Source organism: Urocampus carinirostris, chromosome 12 (assembly GCF_059441175.1).
Source record: "Urocampus carinirostris isolate Australia breed hairy pipefish chromosome 12, RoL_Ucar_1.0, whole genome shotgun sequence".
NCBI lineage: Eukaryota > Metazoa > Chordata > Actinopteri > Syngnathiformes > Syngnathidae > Urocampus > Urocampus carinirostris.
In genome coordinates, this window is record NC_142360.1 from 11309222 (window position 1) to 11325820 (window position 16599).

The window sequence follows — 16599 nt, forward strand, 5'->3', positions numbered from 1 at the left end:
AAGAAAAAAAAAAAAATATTTTCTATAAAACCAAAAAATATTTTTCATTTTTTAATTAAAAAAACATGTTTATTTCAGGTGTTTGTCTAGTAATTGAAAATATGAATCCTCAAAGGGACACTGTGTAATATTTGTCCACTAGACATTACTGTATTATGTATTGCAACCGAAAAAGAGTGCCACAAAGCACAAGAAAGAATACAGCCTACGGGCAATCAAAGTGAACAAACTGCACCATTTTAACTCTTATTCTTTTTTGGCCCAGCCTTTTTGACGTTTTTAGGTACCCGTAGCAGCAAGATGACGGGCAAATACGTCAGCTCCTTCTAGGTGAGGCTCGTGTTATGTGAAATAAAATTCCTTGACCTAAGAGTATTTATAAAAGATGCACGTTTATGTGGGAAAAAGACTGATCAAAAAGGAAAATGCTGTCCTGAAAAATCACACAAAACACGAGAAAATGTTCCCAATGCACTACAGCATAAATATGTTCTTAGTGAAAAAAGTGTTATTAGTAAAAACACACATATATATATATATATATATATATATATATATATATATATATATATATATATATATATATATAAAATATATATTTAAATCCATGCATTGTGATTTCTGGATTTTTCTTTTTATTTTATCTTTCTCACAGTGCACATGCACCTATGATGAAAATTTTAGACCCCTCCTTGATTTCTAAGGAGGAGAAATCGCAAACTAGACGGGTGTTCAAATACTTATTTTCTTCACTGTGTGTATGTTCTGCCCGCTGTCCAGAGATGGCTGGGATGGGCTCCAGCACCCCCGCGTCCCTACTGAGGATAAGCGGTGCAGATAACGGATGGATGGATATGTATTGTATATATTAACAGTACAGCATCTTGAAATTCATTTTTTTTTAATCCATGATTTTTGTTTTGTTATTCTTAAAGCTCCAGTGTGTAATATTTAACCACTAGATGGCACTGTATTGTCTAATGCTGATGAAAATCAATGCCGTGAGCCCAGCATAGCGCCAAGATGCCGGATACACATGGCAGCGACTTCTAGGTAGGGTTTCCACTATGTAAAAAAAAATAAAATTTTTTAGACCTATGATATTTTTATTTCATCATTAAAATTAACATTGGTATGATAGTTCATGTATTTTTGCCTAGTATTCAAATTAATATTTTTTTCAACTGAATATTTTTGGGTACCACAAGGAGGCACTAAGTAGTACACACTGTCTCTTTAAAATAGTTGACAGTTTGGCAAAAAATATTTGTACTTTTTTGTTGCATGACTATTAGCTGGGAAGTTATTGTAAAAAAATAGCTAAAAAATCTTGAAAATGTTAAAATGTTTTCCAAAAGAGTATTTTTTTCTTAAAAATTTTGTTTGTTGAAAAGATGAGCTCAATGTATCCACTTTTTCAAATAATTGATTTTTTTGTTATCAAAAAGCGGACCTTGTTTTCAAATTTCTAATACTTTTTGTTTTGCTAAATACTACTAGACAATATACAAAACATGACCATTTATGCTAAAAATGTACAAAACGTTTCATAGCAAAATTTATTTCTCATAAAAATATTGTATCCATTAATTTGAGGGAAAATAATATTGTGCTTTTAGTTCGTCCCCAACAACTTGTTTTTGTTCCTTCACATATTCAAAAAAATTGCTTCGAATACACACATTTTATTTATTTAAATTGTGTTTTTTTCATTATTTGTTTTTTCTCTCCCTTTTAAAATATTGTACTCGAAATCTTGTGGGGAGATGGTCAACTTGGTTTCTGGAAAAACATAGCTTTGTCAAAAAAAAAAAAAAAAAAAAAAAAAAAAAAAATTGTGCCGAAAATTCTGTAGTAAAAAAATATTTTTGAAAATATTCAGGATGCTTTTCTTTTTGTCATAATAAAATACATCCACATTTTGGTATTTAAAAACTATAACCCTTGGAAACTCACTAGTATATTTCTGTTTGTGACTTATGACTTAAAAATACGAAGACCCAAAATCTCATTTCAAATTTTTCCTTGAAAATGCAATCCTGGAAAACGAATATTTGTTGTTAATTAATATTAATTGTCATTTTCTGAAGACAATTTCCCTCCAAGCGCCATATTTTCCAATCTATAGGGCGCACCAAAAACACCAACAACCCAGTGGGCGAATTACTGGAAATGCGTACAGTATTTACACTTACTTACTATACGAGATTTTACGGTATACTACCATATCTGTGCAAAGATTGATCAATCGAAAAACATCACTGATCAAAATCACAAACATACAAAAGCAACTGGAATCAAACCCGGGATGCTATCGTGAGCGTGTCAACACTTAACCACTGGTCCACTATTGATAGAGATGGCAGATGTAATGGCAGTGGATTCGATCTCATGATATAGTTTTTGTTCTCAGTACCAAAAATGAATGTTGGAGAATGGAAAAACATAAATTTGCCCTGAAAGCTAAATAAAACGTGAATAAACGTAAATAAGTCAGATTCATCATTAGATACAGCAGAGTTGTTTCCCTCTTCATCCTTTTTAGCGTCTATTCATATTTTTTCAGGACAACATTCTTTTTTCTCTTGTTTAACATTCGTCTTTGGTAACGTGACTTAAATTGAAGCGGTAATGAGATGAAATCGAATGCCATTACATCTGTCATCTGTATTTGGTGCTCTCACTCCCGCCACCTGGGTTCGATGCCCTTTGCATATAATGTTTTGCGATTTAGGTCAGCGTCATTTTTCAAACAATCAAGCACAGCACTAATATTTTAGTAAGTGTATACAATGCATACCGGTAGCTCTCTGTAGTTTTAATACAATGTGCTAATAGTCCCTTGCGCCCCATTTTTGAAAGATATATTGCTAACCTCACGCGAAATGTCACTACTGATGTTTTTGTTTTATGCATGGGAGGTAGAAAGACTGTCTCAGTTATTCATATTTTTATCAACTTTTCGATTTTGGAATTATTCATATTCGAAATTCCATTATTTAACTGTTGGCATGCGATAATGGCCTTAACCAATGACAACCCTTTTCTGCGATAATGGCCGTACTGACGTACTCTAAGGCCATTATCGCATATGATATCGTTTTAAAATCCAGTATTGTCTCGTTAATGTTTTCTATAAATTCATCAGATGTTGGTAAGGCCATTAATCGCCTGAGAAATCAGCAAACAGTAGGGCCATTATCGCACAGAAAATCGTTTGAATTCATCAACTAGCGATTGTTTTAACAAACTCATTATGCGGTATCAATACTTATTAATTGGTGATCTCACATATGACCAATTAACTATTGTTTTTAAAATTGAACGGTTTTAAAGTTAAAAAAAAAAAAAATGTCAATAAAGCTATTTTCACATGACGTCACGTGACGACAAAAGAATACTTTTGGGGGTGCGCCTTACAGTGAGGAAAATACAGTAGGTTTTTTGACCAATTGAAACAAAGTGGTTTGTTTTGGTGGAACCGTGAAAATCCTATTCCGGCATGGAAAGGAGCGAATGAAGGCAGTGAGGTTTGTTTCAGGCGAAGCGAGGCGCGACCGTCTCATCGTCGTGGGGGCTCCCGTCTGAGTTCTCGGCCTCGCCCTCGGATATGGCCTGCATGGGCGCAGAGTAAAAGCGGGCGCGTGCTGCGTAACGACTGCTGTTAGCCGCCGGCGGGACCCTAGCGCGACCCAGCCTGGATTGGGGCGAGGTCCAAGATTTGGGTGAGAAGAAACCCTCCACGTCCGGCGACCTCGCCACCTCGCCCGCCTCGTTTTCGTCCTCAGCAGCCGTGAGACTTTTCGGGGTAACGGGGCTCTTGAGGATCTCAGTGGCCGACATGCGGTAACTTGACTCCGAGCGGCTGCCCTTTTTCAGCAGAAGCAGCTTGAACTCCTCGTTGGAGGTGCTGGATTTTTTGATGTTCCTGTAAATGGGGCCGGGGACTTTATGAGCGCCCCCAGGGGATGCTGCCGGTGAGGGTGAGGCGGCCGGACACGGGGAACCACTAGGGAGCGGTGGCGTGCTGTTGAAAGACGATGGGCTGTTCCTCACAGACAGCTCACTGGAGTCCTTTCTGCCCAACACTTTTCTCTTCGACCTGATTAAAAAATAAGACAGTTCCACTTAGACCAGGGGTGGGCAAACAACAGACCGCAGGCCACATGCAGCCCGTTTCATCCGGCCCGCAAAAAACAAAACATCATCAGAAAATGAACAAATCACCTGAAAAGAAGAAAGGGATGACAGGTTAAAGCCAAAGGCTTATAAGAGACCCGTCCCTAAAATGAGTTTGGAAGCTGTTTCTATCAATCATTATAACAAGCATCTGTTAGTCCATTTAGAAATTACAGTATGACATCGTTTGAATCATGATATATCTTTTACAGTTCCCCCCATCCTTTTCCTTACTCTCTAACAACAAAATGTGTAAAATCTGAGACAAATGGGTATTTTCCCGTGAAACGGGATTGGACATGAAACAAAAGAGTGGCACGGCCAGGGCTCAATTCCCACAGCCTCCCCGTATGGAGTTTGCATGTTCTCCTTTTGCATGCTGGTTTAAGATCAGGTAATTGTGTAATTTTGTAACAGTAATCCTGTACAGTCCTTTGAGACATTTTTGTGATTAAGGGCTATATAAATAAATTTGACTTGACTTGACTTGACTTGACTTGACTTGACTTTTGCCTGCATGGGTTTGCTGGGCACTCCGGTTTCCTCCCACATTTCAAAAATGTGCATGTTAGTTTTATTGGTCGGTTCAAATTTTGGTGTGAGTGAGGGAGTGAGATGTCTGTCTCTGTGTGCCCTGCAACTGTTTGGCCAACAGTTCAGGATGTCCCTTGCCCACTGCCCAAAAAGTCAGCTGGAATGGGCTCCAGCATCCCCGCTGCGCAGAAAATGAATGAATGGACATTGAGGAGGGCCTGATTAGAGCCTGTGACCAACCTTCCACTTCCACTGTGAATTTTTTTTTCCCAAAAAATAGAAATATGTCTTTGAAATGGCAGCCATGATATGGGAAAAAATGTATAGGCCTACATCTATTTATGTAATCTAAATCTAATCTAATCTAAAGTAAAATATTATGTTTGGGGCCAGCTGCTGCTAGTTACCTGATTGGTTCCCCCTCCTTTTTAAGCTCAGTGCTTTCACTCTCCCTTTGTCAGTGCGTCAGCGAACGTCTGTTTTCACAAGGCAAGCATTTTGGACTCTGACTCCCGTCGGTCCCGTATTGTCACTCGTTTTCCACTCTTCCGATCCTGATTTCCCCGTTTGTCTCCTGCTACGACCTGTTTTTGACATCAACCATGTTTTGATCGCCTGTCCTGGCTAACGACCCGTTTTTTGACCCCGACCACGTTCTGATCTCCCGTCCCGGCTTACGACCTGTTTTTCCGTCTAACTATGTTACAATCTCCCGCTCCGGAAGATTCACTTCCGCATTCGGAACACGCTCCGATCCCGTGAGCGGCTTGCTTCCCGCGTCCAGCGAGCACCGGATCGCTGGCGCTCACTTTCCTCTACAATTCAATAAATTTGTGAGTAACTTTATGCACCTGGGTCCTCCTTCTGTTCTGGCCTTGACACAGTACATACAGTGCATCCGGAAAGTATTCACAGCGCTTCACTTTTTCCACATTTTGTTATGTTACAGCCTCATTCCAAATTGTATTAATTTAATCTCTTATCTAAAAATTCTACACAAAATACTTCATTATGACAATGTGAAAAAGTTTTTTTCTTACTTTTTTTGAATTTATTAAAAATAGAAAACTAAGAAATCACATTTACATAAGTATTCACAGCCTTTGCCATGAAACTCAAAATTGAGCTCAGGTCCATCTTTTTTCCACTGATCACCCTTGAGATCTTTCTACAGCTTAATTGGAGTCCACCTGAAGTAAATTCAGTTGATTGGACATGATTTGGAAAGGCACACACCTGTCTATATAAGGTCCCACAGTTGAGTGTGCATGTCAGAGCACAAACACCAAGCATGAAGTCAAAATAACTGCCTGTAGACCTGCGAGACAGGATTGTCTTGAAGCACAAATCTGGGGAAGGATACAGAAAAATTTCTGCTGCTTTGAAGGTCCCAATGAGCACAGTGGCCTCCATTATTCGTAAATGGAAGACATTTGGAACCACCAGGACTCTTCCTAGAGCTGGCCAGCCTTCTAAACTGAGCGATCGGGGAAGGAGGGCCTTAGTCAGGGAGGTGACCAAGAACCCGATGGTCACTCTGTCAAAGCTCCAGCGTTCCTCTGTGGAGAGAGGAGAGCCTTCCAGAAGGACAACCATCTCTGCAGCAATCCACCAATCAGGCCTTTATGGTTGAGTGGCCAGACGAAAGCCACTCCTGAGTAAAAGTAACATGGAAGCCCGTCTGGAATTTGCCAAAAAGAACCTGAATGACTCTCAGACAATGAGAAACAAAATTCTCTGGTCTAAAGAGACAAAGATTGAACACTTTGGTGTGAATGCCAGGCACCATGTTTGGAGGAAACCAGGCACCGCTCATCACCAGGCCAATACCATCCCTACAGTGAAGCATGGTGGTGGCAGCATCATGCTGTGGGGATGTTTTTCAGCAGCAGGAACTGGCAGACTAGTCAGGATAGAAGGAAAAATGAATGCAGCAATATATAGAGATATCCTGGATGAAAACCTGCTCGAGAGCACTCTTGACCTCAGGCTGGGGCGAAGGTTTATTTTTCAGCAGGACAACGACCCAAAGCACACAGCCAAGATCTCAAAAGATTGGCTTCAGAACCACTCCGTGAATGTCCTGGAGTGGCCCAGCCAGAGTCCAGACTTGAATCCGATCGAACATCTCTGGAGAGATCTGAAAATGGCTGTGCACAAACGTCTCCGATCCAACCTGATTGAGCTTGAGACTTATTGCAAAGAAGAATGGGCAAAACTGCCTAAAGATAGGGGTGCTAAACTTGTGGGATCATATTCAAAAAGACTTGAGGCTGTATTTGCTGCCAAAGGTGGATCAACAAAGTATTAAGCAAAAGCTGTGAATACTTATGTAAATGTGATTTCTTAGTTTTCTATTTTTAATAAATTCAAAAAAAGTAAAAAAAAATACTTTTTCACATTGTCATAATGGAGTATTTTGTGTAGAATTTTGAGAAAAGAGATTAAATTAATACAATTTGGAATCAGGCTGTAACATAACAAAATGTGGAAAAAGTGAAGCGCTGTGAATACTTTCCGGATGCACTGTATATTCTGATGTGAAGTTGTGAACCAAGACGCAGGGAGGTTATTATGCAAATCAAAATGTTTCCTTTAACTTTTTACAGTCAATAAAAAATAATGTTCTTTCAATTACGATGCTAGGAATAATAAATCCTAAGCTTGTGTATTTTGTTAGGTGGGTGATACTAAGTTCATTCAGTTTTTAATTTTGGACACCTTCAAATGAGATTGCATAGGATGTCAGTTAGTTATTTTGACTGTTATACCTCAATGCTGTTTGTTGTTATATCATTATGCACTGTTTACATTATTGTCAAGATTGGCCAATCTTCTTGCTGGTCTTTGGTTTGGACATCCTTTAGGCCCCAACGGAGGGGTTTTAAAACGGGGGGATTTCTTATCTAAAGTTGAGATTCTCTTTTCTTTATCTAACAAGTTCAAAATCCTTAACTATAAGCTTATCAATTATTATGTTCCTCCACGTATAGCGAAAATATAAAATTTGAGACTCTTGGTTGATACAAAAAATAATATCAATCCTTATTTTTCCTCTCGGTCCTTTTTTTTAACCCAATGTTGCCCACAACTTAAGATATCTGCCCACCCCCTGATTTACATGGCTTTGGGTCTGAAATTCTTGGAGATTTAAATCATACTGTTCCAGGCTAAGAGTCATTTACGTCTTAAAGAAATGTGGAATGGTGACAATATTTTTTCCACAAATACAACATTTTTTAATGCTATTATGACGTTATTTTATCATACTTGTCAAGTCATGTGTATGTGTATAGCCCTTAATCACAAGGAGTCTCAAACGTCTGCACAGACCGCAGACTATTGCAAACCACAGACTATTATTACTTCTGTCCAACTATAACTAGAGCCGTGTTTGGAAGAGGCTGACAATTTCGCCTGTGGCTCACCTGTGGATGGCAGCGAACAGGTCATCTGTGGTTCGACTTCTGGTGGGCGACAGGAAGACGCCGTCCTCCTCATTGTGCGCTTCATCACCCGCGGTTCCTGAATCTGCTCAAGCATATTTTAAGTCACATTTGAGCCTCCCAAAAATAATAAATTATGTACGATATTATTCTAAAATATGCTTGTGAGAAATACACGAGTGTATTGTAAATAATGTAACAGTTCGTGTTTTTCTTCACAGTATTAACGTACAGTGGTACTTCTATTTACAAATGTCTCCACATACAGAAGTTTCAGGTCACCAAGTATGCCATTTGCCGCTCCCAGAGTTTCTCGAACATAAACAAACGGGCTGTGTGCATCCCAGCATGCTTTTCATGTCACCGCCACAATTCAGAGTTTAGACACAAGGATGGGTTTGGGAAAGGCGGGAAAGAGGACGCAGCTATCATTCAATCAGCCCAAATTAAAAACAAAAACTCCATGAAATCTCGGAAATTGTTGAAAGGAATCACCCGGAAAAAGTGTTATCGTTCATTAAGATGTCTGCCTCCCAGCGACCCTACGGAGGATAAGCGGTGCAGAGAATGGATGGATGGATGATCATACCTGTCAACCTGTACGTTTTTGCCGTACAAAGTACGTTTATTATGCATTTTAAGACGTGTACGACGTACAAGAAATTCTGTACAGAAAAACGCAAATTTGTCAATTATGGATACACCGACTATCACGAAACGGCAAATCAATCAAGTCAAACGAAATCGCCGCGGCAGCCTCTATCTCTGTATTGTTTTTTGTTGCAAACGAAGCGAGCGGTATGATGCTACTGTGCGCATGCGTCTGCCGCCTAGGGGATTTGCCATCATGCATCATTCAACATGTGGAATTCATGTGATAGTTGTTTAGTGAAAGGAAGTTCGTCTCTTTTTAGAGAACCGGCTTTTTCGGCTCAACTCTTTAAAGAGAGCCGGCTCTCAAATGGCTCACTTGCTTTAATGCATTATATTACGAATTATTATGTTGTATAAAGAAGCTCAGGAAAAAAGGAAGTATAAAAGGAGAACATGAAAAAAGACAGGTTTGTGGTTATCTCTTTAATTGGTATATTACCAACAATAATTTAATGCAGAAAATGAATTAATAATTTGAATAAGAAAATGTATTATTCTACTTAATTATATTTGCATGTATTTTTGCCTTCTACAGTGAACGTCCAAGCTACTTAATCTTTGAACTTTTTTTTATAATAAACCTCATTCATGTCGAGCAACTCAGTATCTCACAACAAAATGTTAATTAAACACATGTACAATATAACATGTTAAACTACATAAACATGTTTGAAAAAAAAATATGGTGTAAGATTATTTTGTATTTTGTAAGGGAAAATACGACAGTTTGTAAGGGCATGGAGCCTTGGAGGTGGACAGGTATGGATGATGTCTGCCTTGGGCATTTCCGACTGAGTCAAAAGCCGGCAAAAGCGGACGTCATGGATACCTTTTTCAAGAAACTACAAGAAAATATTTTTATGTTCTTTATTCTTTGTTATTTTTACATGACGTTATTTAACATGGCCTTAGAAATAAGGTTGCATGGACAGGTGCTGGAAGAAGTTTTAGGTACTTGGGTTGTGATGTGGCTGCAGTTGGTGGAATGGAATGAGAGGTATTGCACAGAGTGAATCAAGGAAGCAAGGTTTTGGGTGCTCTGAGGACAGTGATGAGCAACAAAAGTATGAGTATGAATGTTAAAAGGGGACTGTTTGAGAGTGTGATTGTGCCGACTGTGTTGTATGGTGCAGAAACTTGGAGCCTGAATGCAGATTTGAAAGGAAATTAAATGTTTTTGAGATGAAGTGTTTGAGGAGTATTGTAGGAGTAACAAGGTTGGATAGATTGAGAAATGAAATTGTGAGAGACAGAACTGGAGTAGTCGTGGAACTGAGCAAGCGTGTGGATAAGAGAGTACTCGGTTGGTTTGGACACATGGATAGGATGGAGGAGGAGCGAATGTTTAAAGGGATCTACAGAACAGAAGTAAATGGAAGGAGACCAAGAGGAAGGCTGCGATTGATGTGGATGGATAGTGTTATGAGTGCTCTGCGGGAAAGAGGTCCAAATATAATGGAAGCTAGAGCTCTTGTTGGTGATATGGATGAGTGGAGACGTGTTGTGAAAGGATAGTGGGATGTTTGGATGCGTTCTAGGGGATGGGCAGGGCACCCGTATGATGCGGCAGGGGTAAACCAGTGAAAGCTGTTGGGCCCTGCTGTTGAAAAGAAGAGTGTGTTGTGTCACCCTGACCCGAGTGACATGGTCGCTTTCTTGTGTCCCGTTTCATCTGGAAGGACGAAAGCATGATCATCTTGGATGTCGAGGCGCTTAACTTGTTTGGGTGTTTGGGAATTTGGGTTGGCCATGGTCCCCAAAAAATTGTGTGTGCTTTTTTGCTACTTTTTCCCTTTTTATTTTTTTTAATTTTCTTTTGTTTTCTTGATTTTTGTATGTGTTGTCTTGCTGTCAGTCACCCCGAGATAGATAGATAAATAGATTTTTACATGATGTGCCTCTCGTTTTATGTTTCTAATTTCAACATTTATCTGTTTGATGTTCTGATGCTCTTTTATTATTTAATAAAAAATATCATACAGTACTTTTTCGGGGCTTGGATCGGATTAGCGCTTTTAAATTCAAAATGTGTCTCTACTTACAAAGTTTTGAGGAGACAAAGCTTCTCCCAGAATGAATTACATTTGTAAGTAAAGGTATCACTCTACTATGTTTTTATATAGACTTTAAAGGGGAAAAAAACCTTATTTGAGTCAGATTTTGATTGTTTCGGAATGTTTTACCATTGGCTGGGGGAAATTTAAACGGACAGTATGTAATATCTAACGCCTCCTAGTGGTACTAAAACACTCATTCATAAAAAATATACACTGCTTTAAAAAAATAAAGAAAAATGCATGACCTATATATTTTTCATTTTTAAAATAATTATAGTTCAAGAAAATTGCATTTTTTAACATAACATGATCCTTACCTAGAGGAAGCTCACATAATTGTTCGCCATCTTGCTGTGATGGGGTCACAAACACCTCGCTCAAGGCTGGGCGAAAAATGAGAAGAAAAATGGTGGTTTGTGGTAACTTTATGTCTGCGTAATTTGTATTCTTCCTTGTGCTTTTTAGCATTCATTTTCACGTCCAGTAAATAATACAGCAACATCTGGTGGTCAAATAGTCCACACTGTTTATTTGAGAATGTTTTTTTAATTAAAAAAATGGAAACGAATGGAACGACGTTCTTATTGGATTTCGTTGGTAAAACACGTTAAGATATTTCTTAAATTTTATAGTAAAATAGAGTGTTATTTGTACAAAAATATGTGTTTATAGCCCTCACTCTAACATGGTTTACCTTTTGCGGTAAAAAGAGTAAAATAAAACACTTAAAAACTTAAATACAGTACTGTATTTGTTAAACAGGTGTTTGAGCCTGTTAAAAGAGTTTCTCATTTGGTTTTAGTATACAACGGGTATTTAATTGTGTAAAAATGGTCTAAAAAATGAAGGTTTACATTTCACTGATTCACAGCTATTTTGGAACCTAACCCCCATGGAAAATGGGGAATCACTACATAATGCATTTTTTTATCTATTAAAATATGTATACATTTTCCTGGCTAAAGATGTTGTATGATTGAGGAAAAAGTAGTATGTTTCAAAAAATAATTTCAAGCATTTGTTATTTTACAACGAAAAAAACAGGTCAAAGAAAATACCTTTGCTCAGGCCCTCATCTGTGATGAATTCTTTTTTTCCTTGTGGCTCCCCAGCTGAATCTCCATCTTGGGTTCCTTCATCAATCTCCAGTCGGTTGGGCGAAGTTGACGTCGAGGGGCAGAGACCATTCTCGCATTCCAAAAGAGGAGAATCGGCCTCTCCTTCGGCTCGCTCTTTGGGTGGTGGCGACGACGACTCTGCAGTTGTGTCACCGTTGACAAGGTCCTCATCGGAGGAAACCGCCAGCTTGAAATTGTCAGCTAATGAGGCTACGCCACTGTCAGAGCTTATGGAGGGACCATTGTGGTCAGCCAGGTTGGCATCCTCTCCCTTGTTGATGGAACACAGCTGGATGGTGTGCATTGCGGCAGGAGTGATCCTCTGGCAAGGTCCGTTTGGTATCTCGGCTTTTTGAGTCTGCACGCGGTCAGCGTCGACACAGTCAGAAGCACTCAAATCCTGTTGGAACTCAAGATCCGACTTGCAGGCGAGCGATGACTTCCTTTCAGGTACTTTGGGTTTACGCTTGGCGCTGCATGGCGACTGAGGGCCTGGGAAGAAGGCAGCAGGGAAGACGGACGTTGGGGTCTCAGACTGGCTGGAGTAGCCGCTGGAGGGGCTCGCAAGGCTCGCCAGTTTCATCTCGCCCTCGGCTGGTGTCAGCGAGGGCGTGGTGGATCCAGAGCCTGATTGGGAGGCCTGCGATTCGGATCCGTCTTGCGACTTTACGCACTCCACCACTGTGGTGCCGGTGGCTGTGCTGGAGTTTGACAAAGACCGGTAAGGGTCGGATTTCAGATCGTTCAGTAGCCACAGGTCCGCGTAGTCTGCCTGGACCGCACCCTCATCTTTAAAGGACCGTGCCTCAGTTGAGACAAATATGGCTAAATCGGGTTCGCAAGATCCTTCCACCTCCCAGAGTCCTTTTGTGATACAGCCTGAGGAACCAGACAAAGCCAACTGCAGTTTTTTCTCTTTGGAGAGTAGCGGTTTAGAGTCCTCGAGGAGTGAGATGCCGGCCTGGTCGTGTATAGTCCGGAGCGACGAGCTGCGCCTGGGTGGGCACGGTTTGGATTTGGGTTTTCTCAAAGACAGACACTGCCGCCCCAAGGAAGCATGGTCCGAGTAGACGTACGTGAAGCTCTTGCTGCCCTTTAGCCCGCAGTCAAAGTGCATTGAGGTGTAGTAACCTTCTGTGTCCTCAGAGTAGTGAGACACGGTGTCAGCTTTTTCCGACGGTGGCTTGTCAGAGAAACTGCTCTCGCATGTGGCCATGCTGGCGAAGCTTGGGCAGCCCAGGCTGCTTTCGGCCTCCCTGCCTGGATCAGGACTAATGTCCAAAGTCCGCCGATCACTGTTTGGGTGTGAGTAGTTCCACTCGCTTTCCTCGGGTGTGCCGGCTTCCTCTAAGATGTCCATGGCTGCGGAAGAGAAGGAACCCACCCTTTGGCTCCGGAGTTCAGTAAAGGAATCCAGCGGGAAGCCAGGGTGGTCCACGCCAGCGGCGTTTAGGGAGAGCTCTGAGTCGCAGCGGGCCAGCGGGGACGTCCCCAGGGCCACCGTTTCTGAGGTCTGCGAAGGGCATGTAGAGCTGCTGCCGCTCCAGTTCCCGCTAGAGGACTGGTGCTCGTCCTTGTGGTCTGAAGAACCCGCCAGAACACCAGCGGCTGACACGGAGTGTGCAGGACTGCCGAAAGTGTCTGAGCTGGACGACATGTCGCAGCTTCCCATGTCCGCCATACGGGGCAGATGAGAGCGAGCGCGTTCCGCCCAGCTCCGCTCCGGTGTCCCCATCAGCTGCTCTGACGCGGACCTGCCGGCCGAGAGGTCCTCTTCGTTTTTCAGGACCAACTCCTCCTCATCGTTGTAGGCGGAGAGCTCCGCCTCATTCTCATCATCTTCCTGCCTCGCCCGGCTGCCGTCCCGAGGGAGGCTACGTGTTCGGAGGTTGGCGGCAAATGTGTCCCCTGAGCTATCCCGCAGGGCGAGGATGTCGCCTGCTGACTGGGAAAGACACAACACCGGCCCCTGGTGGCCACGCTGGGCTCGGATTCGCCTGCTGGAAGGTGCCCCCAAGACCAGGAAGTCTTCGGTCTGGCAACCCGAATCTCTGGTGAGCAGGTGGCTCGCCAAGTCTTCGTTGGACGGGCTGACATGGACAATCACGCTGCGTTCGCGGGAGCTGGGTGAGTCGTCCGAGTCTGAATAGAAGTTTTAAGGAGGGAAGTAAGGAAAAAACAATTAGGACATTAGTTCCCATTAAATCAAGTAAAATCTAACAACAATAATAAGTAAAATAACTAATATTTTTCAATGTAAAAATGATGAAGGTCCAAATTATTTAAAAAAAATTAATAAAGAATGTGAATGAAACATCCCATTTATAACTTCAGTAAGATACTATTATCTATTACGATTTTAAAAAAACTGAAATCTCAAATTTGATAATCATACATACAATACATCAAAGAACAGCAAAACCCTGCATAATTTCCCCAAAATACAAATACAAATTTTACATTATTAATAGTTTGTATAATATATAATAATAGTTTGACATTTGTAGTGTCTGTAAGATTCTATTAAGTAATATGACAAGTATTCATAAAAAAAGACTAGACGTAAATAAAAATTATCATATGACTCTTCAATGTTTAAACACATCATAAAAACTAAAAAATCAATCGCGATTAGCATAATAAATATAATACACCATTGAGGCACAATTAAACCCTGCATACTTTGTCAAAAAGTATACTTTTAATAATTCATCATGATTTTTTAATTTCACCTCAAAACCCAGAAAAAAAGTATTCAGGCAGATAGGTTTTTATTTATTATTAAAGGAATTTGAAATAAATTTTAATGAAAAACAAAAAAAATGCTTTAACTGAGCAAAAAAATCAAATATACAAGAAAAACAATAAATTTGCTCATTTAAGGTGCTGTTATTCTTTTATTACTAGCTCTTACACCAATTTCCCTGGCTGTCAATTATGAGAACGTTTTTGCTAACCATGAGATTAATTACTACCTATTTAAAATTCATCTTGGACATTGCTTTCCCTTTATAGCTTTACAAAAAAATTAGATACGAAATTTGTTAGAGGTGGGAGTGTCGTTTGAGGTGTCCTTAAAAAGTTGAACATGTTCTCTATTAAAAACATTATGTGTTAACAATGGCCGAGTTAGTTCAAAAAGCATTAGGTAGGAGTGAAGTACTGAAGTCATGCTCAGCCTTGCGTTTTTTTTTGTCTCTATTTGTTAGTGTAGCATGAAAAGGGTAAAAGTAAGAAAATGCCTGTTTCAAATACAGTCTGAATCCAATGCCAACCGAAACCCCAAGAAGATTGAAAAAGAAGAGTTTATTCAGGTTTGTCTAAGAAATTCATGAACTTTCCCGCGCTATATAAGGAGCTTGACAGAGGCTGCACTGATGACACAAGCCAGGAGATGGCGGCAGTGAGTAAACCATTTCAAAATTCCCCACAACTTATTTGATAAATGAAGTGATAACCATTTTGATGAGTTCTCAAGCGTACCTCCAGCGAAGTCCTGCAGGTGTCGAGGCACGCCGGCAACTGTCCTACGCCTCCTTAGCTTTCTCCTGCGCTGGAGAAGTGACTGCGAGTGAACCAGGGAGCAGCGCACACTGGCGTCTCTGTCGAAGCCCACGCCTACGAACACACAAAGAGGAAGGGGGTGGGGGCCGAAGAAGATGTGTGAGGGGACTTTGTTGAGGGGGTTGCACTCCCACGCTGTCTATTTAAAAAAGGAGATGAGGTTGCAAAATTTCCACGCAAAAAAAAAACGATATATGTGTGAAGGGGACTGGATTTGCTTTCTGATCGACATCATGTCTCACATATTTGCTTTTTCCTCATAATGTTAAGCAGCAAAGAACATTTCTGGCTGACACGGATGCTTAAAGGGACACTGTGTAGTCAAGTCAAGTCAAGTCAAATTTATTTATATAGCCCTTAATCACAAAAATGTATCAAAGGACTGCACAGGATTACAATTACACCATTACCTGATCGTAAACCAACATGCGAGTAATAACTGAACACCAGACATCACTGTAACACGTAAAGCTAAAAATGAGTGCTACAAAGCACAAAGAAGAATACACACTGCAAAGACCAAGAGTGACCAAACCGGACTAATTATTCTTGTCATTTCAAGTCAAGTCAAACAGAAAGTTTAGCAGCAAGATGGTGGAGATCATGTCAGCTACCACTAGGTGAGCTTCATGTTATGTTGAATATACATTACTCGATCCACAAGTATTTTTTTATTCAAATCAATGCATTTTTTAAGAAAGGATTTTTTTTCCACGAAGAGGCTCTAAATAATATGCAATGTCTCTTTAACTCCAATGGCAGTGCGCCGTCAGAAATGTGTCTTCACGGTGTCACCAGTCACTTGAGTGTGTCATTTCAAAATACACTGTAAATACAATGAAGCCGGTATAACTCACGCTAAATTGCTGTGAAATTCTACTCATGACAAGATTCCCATAGATATGGTGTGGTTACATTCGTGAGAGTCCAGTGAATCCAATCATGTAAAAGATTTACTCCAAAAAACACAATAATGCCGGCAGATACAAAAAAAAATTCTGCCTTTTTCTTTGAGGAAGATCCACGCAGCGCACCAGGCATTCTCGT

The 16599-nt window shown here is 40.5% G+C and overlaps 1 protein-coding gene across 3 annotated transcripts in view; it reads right to left on the reverse strand.

Annotated features, from left to right (window-relative positions):
* Positions 1-1818: 1818 nt before the first annotated feature.
* The window catches only part of LOC148354936 (actin remodeling regulator NHS-like), an 88969-nt gene continuing 74188 nt past the window's right edge, over positions 1819-16599 (reverse strand). For 2 of the 3 annotated variants that reach the window (XM_088349979.1, XM_088349980.1), the window contains 4 exons: positions 15472-15606; positions 11929-14130; positions 8142-8244; positions 1819-4102 (listed from right to left, as the gene is read on the reverse strand). In XM_088349979.1, coding sequence (XP_088206105.1) covers positions 3538-4102; positions 8142-8244; positions 11929-14130; positions 15472-15606 — 3005 coding nt within the window. In that variant the 3' untranslated portion in view covers positions 1819-3537. Of the gene's footprint in view, positions 4103-8141; positions 8245-11187; positions 11254-11928; positions 14131-15471; positions 15607-16599 lie in introns of all 3 variants that reach the window. The other variant, XM_088349978.1, reaches the window with a different exon arrangement.